This window comes from Pteropus alecto, unplaced genomic scaffold (assembly GCF_000325575.1).
Source record: "Pteropus alecto unplaced genomic scaffold, ASM32557v1 scaffold87, whole genome shotgun sequence".
Classification (NCBI taxonomy): Eukaryota; Metazoa; Chordata; class Mammalia; order Chiroptera; family Pteropodidae; genus Pteropus; species Pteropus alecto.
The window spans coordinates 9,342,468-9,348,806 of NW_006443225.1; the positions used below are offsets into that span (position 1 = coordinate 9,342,468).

Here is a 6,339-nt window from a genome sequence, read left to right on the forward strand (position 1 = left end):
AATAACAGACATGTTTGTTTTCAAGTCCGCCTTGTTGTACAGACTATTTTCATATGTTGTCTTCTACAATAATTTGGAAAGTTAGATCTATCTGTAAGTCTATTGTCAGTAAAAGTGATTTCTAAAAACATATGTCTAATTATTGGACAAAAACATACATCATATTATTAATGACTTGCTGGAGATGAACTGGGTTTCCTAGCAACACTCAAATCATATCTTCAAAGTTAGAATCCTACTGTTACCAGCAACCCACAATGCTGGTTTCTCCAAAGGACACAAAGATTCAAAAAATTTAAAAACAATTTCTCAAAGTTCTATTTTACATATATCATTTTTTTTGTATTATAAAAGAAATACATACTTATTGGCAACAATTTAAAAATACATAGAAGCATTAAAAAAAAAAAGCATTTCACAAAAGTGTATCACCTAGATAGAGTTACTGTCAAAAATCTGGGTTTAGGTTCTAGAAACGAAGTAGCTTGAAGTATTAATATTTTCACAGCAAACTATGAAGTAAACAATAAATGATTCAAATGTTCTGAAGAACAAGTAAAAGAAAGCAGAATCTGGAGGGGATTCGGCAATTAAAGAACAGGCCAGTAACAAACTGGGTCCACAGTAGACAGCATCTCCCCTGAGGGCTCCCTGTCAGCATGGAGCAGGACAGCTGGAACTCAAGCAAAAAGCTACAGCATTACTGGTTGAGGTGTTGGAGTTTGGGGCTACTAAAGTGATAAGAAATCTAGGAGAGATATCTAAACACTCCTCAAATTCTTGGCCAACCTGGGAAGTGTGCCTCCTCAGGAGGGATTTCCAAGAGCCCTGTAGAAGGAATCAACTGTTAGATGGAAAGAGTTTAGAGTTGGAGTCCTATTAAAGAAGAGAAGCTTGACCTTGAGCTATCCACAGACTTATCTTTATAAAGGGTAATACAATACTAAGCTTCCACAATTTCAAGGTGGTCAGCCAGAAATGTATCTGCACACGAAAACAAAATTTAACACTCTTCAGGAATGGACAACAAAATCCAGAATCTATAAATACGGTGCTTATAACCAATAGACAGGCCACATCAAGTATGAGTGAGGACGTGGTGCAACTGGAACCCACATAAAGTACCGGGGGAAATGTGAAAAAAAGTACAATTATTTTGGAAAAATGGCAACTTTCCAAAGTGGTTGTGGATATAAAAGTCTTTACCCTATGACCCATCAATGTTCTCCTAGGTTTGAAGGTTTTAACCCAAGAAAAAACTAAATTTATGTCCACAATAAGGTCTTGTAAAAGAATGTTTACAGAAGCGTTATTCATAATAGTCTTAAACTGGAACAACTAAATATCCATTAACAGAATAATAAATGGCCAAACTGTAGTACACACATACACATATGCACAATATAAATGCAGTGTGTATATATATGTGGTATATATATATACCACAATTTACATATAAAATATAAACTACTTTGCAAGGAAATAGAATGCATTACTGATATATGCAACAACACGGGTGAATCTCAAATTCTTTATGCTGAGATAAAGAAGCCATGCACAAAGCTAGGTACTGCATAATCCCATTTATATGAAGTCCAAGAACAGGCAAAACTATCAATCAGAGCTCGGGGTGGGGAACGACGAGAAAGGGGCATGAGAAAACTTTCTGGGGTGAGGAAAATATTCCATTTCTTGACTGGAATAAAATGTGTATGCATTTATGACCACGAATCGAATTGTACACTTAAAATTGGCACTTTTTCATTGATATAAATTTTACCCCCAAAATGTCTGAAGTAGATTCTTGCAGTCTTTTACAGTTTAAAGAAAGAGAAAAGCATCCTCTGACATCGAGGTGCTTGCTCCACACTCACAGCTAAGATACTTTGTTCCTCTGCTGAACACAAACAGTTGTGCAAATCGTTAACATCGCACAAAGCCACTCTGTGAACACTGTGGATGTGGATGAAAACAAGGCCATGTCTAATGTTGACAAAATCATGAACTTTCCAAATCAATTAAATTACCAAAAATCTCCCAAACCTTATTGACATTAGTATCTGTTGCTAATCTACCAATTACAGATTTCGCCTCAATCCATTCTCTTGCCTCACAGATGAGATTTATTAAGATGTCCTACCGTAGAATAGCTCCTGCTTTCTGACCGTATCTTATCAACAGAGCAAAACCTTACTTCCTCAAACCCTCCCCAAAATCATGTAACACGAGCCCAAATCCTATAAAACAGGTCCTTGCTAATGGTCTTTTACTGACAATGAATGATGTATGTTCTTTCTTATTGCAATGAGCAATAATAACTCAACTTGTTCAACTACAGGTTGAACAAAGACCTAGTGGTCTTTGGCTGGAAGGTACTGACACCGTGTATATGAACATATTCTGTTTTGTAATTTTTACTACTTAATATATCTTGAATGTGGCTTTCCATATTTTCATATCGTCTACATTATATGTTTATGGCTACGTAATTTTCTATTTGGATTGCTAGAATTTCTTTAACTATATCAATATTTTTTTTAGAAATCTAGTTTCCTAATGTTTCACTATAATATGTTCCAATGAGCATTGTTGGGTTAACTCTTTAACTCTTTAAGGACCTTCATGATTATTTTAGCAGGAGAACTTCTTTTAAATAAAATTCCTGGAATTATTGGATTAAGAGATATGAAACATAATACTAAAATAATACTCTAGTCTGAATATACAGTGAGCATTTCAATCCACTGCAAATAGGCTTTTATGTCCAACAACTCTCTCTGTAGCTCTTACCAATTTCTGTATCTTGTCAACTCTGTTGATCATTTCTTTGTCCTCAAGAAACTAGACTTCTCAGCAGCATCTGATACAGATAATTTCCCCTACTTGTTGAAATATGTTCCTATCTAGCTTCTAGGATTCCGTATTCACTTGGGCTTCTTCTCCCATTACTGGCTCCTCTTTCTCAGCCTCCTTTGCTGGTTTCTCTTTCTCAGTCGGACTCTTAGGTAAGGAGAGTGGCCCAGGCCCTCGGCTCCTCCATCTAACTCCCTCACCAGGTGATCGAATATACACTCATGACTTTACATGCATTTTCATATTTGTAACTTTCATAATTACAAATCCTGCCTGGACCTCCAGATCCCCTGACCACCAGAAACACATTCCTCACTACCTACCTAACATGCCCCCAAACAAAATTATTGATCTCCTTAATCCCCCAAACCTTCCCTATTGCAGGAAATGAAGTCACACTCCACCCAGATGATCAGACAAGAAACATAAAATAAGGAAAAAAAAAAAAACTTCTAAGCTTCATTGTTGACTCTTCTCCTTCATTTACCACATTCACTCCATTAGTGAGTCCTGTTGACTCTACCACCAAAAATATATTCCAATTCCAACCGCTTCTCACCAATCCCACTTATAATTCTAGGCCAGGCCACTGTAATCTCTCTTCAGGAGCACTGCAATGGCTTCTGTGGTTGACAGTCTCACCAGATCATGTCTAATAGAGAAAAACACAATTTCACAAAAGGAAATCAAAGTGCTGTAGTCAAAAGAGGCGGAATGGAATGAAGAGGCAGAATGGGATGGTAGGTGGCCGAAGATAACAAATGGCCTCTGAGCTAGTTTTTACCTATTTTTTTAAAATTTTACCAATTTTGTAGGTAACGTTCAAATATTTACTTTGGAACATCCAGCATTCCTCTAATATGCTATATTACAAACTTCAGACATAATTGTTTAAAGGATGGAAATAGAATGAGAATAAAAATATATGTAATATACGTATGTGTAAAATCTTTTAAAGTAAACTAGATAGAAAACAGTGGTGAATATTTTTTTATCATATTGGAGAGTAGAAGAGCTTTCTAAGCAAGAGGTACATCCAGAAACTCTTAAATAAATACTAATAACAATAGCAAAATAATTACAGAAGGTATGAAAAAGTGTGACAATTCCTATTATATAAGCTATTAATGATCAAGAAGTGGTTGATGACCATTTATTATTAATGATCCAGAAACAAAGAGACAATGACCTCCTTTAAAGATGTCCAAAGTTCTCAAAAGTAAATAAATAAAAATTGAGATAAAAATAAAGTTTTATTTTCATTATGTATCAGACTGGTGAAATTAAAATGATTTATACCAGTATTGACAGGATATGGAGAAATTGGCACTAACATAGATCATTAGTAGTAACATAAATTGGAACTTAGAGTACTTTGGCAACATCTATTAAAGTGTAAAGCACACACACATTTTGACAACTCCATAATCCCACATAAATATTTCCACAAAATCTCAAACATCTATGTTTGCGTGTATGTGTGTGTGTGTGCCGCGTATGAGTGTGGTATATCTCTATACAGTCATTACAAATAATGATTTCAATACCGAACAGAGAAAGGTGTCTAAGAAGATGTTTTACAGTGTCAATACCGAACAGAGAAAGGTGTCTAAGAAGATGTTTTACAGTGTCAATACCGAACAGAGAAAGGTGTCTAAGAAGATGTTTTACCTGCTTGTTTTTCAAATGGTGTCTAAAATGCACTGTAAAGTAGAAAAAGAAAGTTGCCACACAGAACGTATTTTATTGACATACATTCAAACACATTAGTGTAAGCATAAAAAAATCTGTAATAATGTGTAAGAAACTCTTAACTAGTTTCCTCTCTTAATGATGGTATCATAAAGAGCATTGTCCTAGAGTGAAATGTCCACACACGAAACATAGTAACAATAAAGAACATGATTTTCTTTGTATAAGGACAAATGATGATACCTTTTATACAATGAAATACGGTATAATCAAACTTCTTTAAATGTAGTGCCCTGTGTATTTGCAGCATTAAATAGGGTCTTCCTGTTTGGAAGGAATTGACAATTGATAGCATGAATCCCTCAGCATAATATTTTTTTAGTGGTACAGAGAAAGATAAGCCTAGTCTTAGAATGCTGAGGGCGAAAACCCTTTTGCCTTTCCAACTGTTCCCCTAATTCGACATTCTCACCCCGATAACCATTGATGACCCTGAATGCCCTGGTTAGCTTGCCTGCTCTTGCCCTGCATGTAAAATGGGAGTAGAACAGATAACCATCTTAGGAGAGGCCTCGGCATATTCCAGGAAGATCACTGAAAACTCTCATGGGAAAAAAAGCAATAGCTCCCTTCTAGAGTATTCATCCATGGGCATTCTAGAAATGTCCACAGGTATTTGAAAGCAGCACAACAGTGCCATTTTCCCAAAACAATTGAGAAGTAAACTATATTGCACACATACACATATACTCGTACATATACAGAGATATATAAATGTGTGTGTATCTATACAAACGCACATACACATATGTGTGTAAATGTGAGTGTATGTGATATCTAATCACAAAGTAGCAATTACCATCCAGTAAAACTTACCTGCTTGTTTTTCAAATGCTATAACCTGGTAGTATGAAAAAAATAACCCGGTAAAAAGGAAAAAATAGGGTGACCGTAGAGCACGTGCTCTTATTTTGAACTTCTGTTCTACTTCTACATTTCAAATCAGATAAAGAAGTGACCAACTTCTGGGTTTTGTTGTTTGTTCTAATAAAAAGTAATAGAGCAAATACATAAAATCCACACTGTAAACTCCTTTAGTACTCACAAATATCCCATGAGATACTATTAATTCGTCTTCTCAAATGAGGAACAGTGAGGTAAACTGAGGCAGAGAGTCACCCAGATTTGTTGTTCATACCACACATTTTTCTGAAACGTTTCACTTTGAACTGAATGAAATGTAAGCAAATTTCCCTCCCGAAACGTTCTATGAATTCCAGGCCATGCAGCATCAACTCGCTGTAAGGAGGCCCCAAAACCTATATGTTTGGAGGCCATGCGTGATGCATAACGTGTAACACAAAACTAGGGCTTATAACGATCTACACAGCAGCAGCAAATCGAATTGGGTCCCAACGCTTTGTATGTGTATGTATAGGAAAGAGGCATAAAAAGCCTTTGACATTACGCAGGATCCCCAAACACGCCAGTGCCCCCCAGCAAGTTTGGACAGCCCGCACTCAAAACCGTGGAGTGGGCTGCCCTGGCCATCTGGGTGGCGCGCGGTCCGCGGGGCCCAGGGCGCATGCGTGGCCCGGGCCGCGCGGGGAGGCCGGCGGGTTGCTTACCTGGTGCGCCCCGCGCGCAGGCACAGGACCAGGAGCAGCAAGGCCGCGAGCAGGGCCAGGCCCGGGGCGCTGAGGAGCGGCAGCAGCAAGGGCTCCAGCGGGAGGCGGCCCGTGTCCGCTGACATGTCTTCCGCCGTCCAGTTGGCGCGCGGCCGCGGTGAGCAGC

At 37.8% G+C, this 6,339-nt stretch overlaps 1 protein-coding gene across 1 annotated transcript in view; it reads right to left on the reverse strand.

The window, feature by feature from the left end:
* The window catches only part of LOC102888293 (25-hydroxycholesterol 7-alpha-hydroxylase), a 154,929-nt gene extending 148,596 nt beyond the window's left edge, over nucleotides 1–6,333 (reverse strand). Inside the window, exon 1 of the mRNA XM_015598698.1 lies at nucleotides 6,174–6,333. Coding sequence (XP_015454184.1) covers nucleotides 6,174–6,298 — 125 coding nt within the window. The 5' untranslated portion in view covers nucleotides 6,299–6,333. The remainder of the gene's footprint in view (nucleotides 1–6,173) is intronic.
* Between the last annotated feature and the right edge of the window lie 6 nt (nucleotides 6,334–6,339).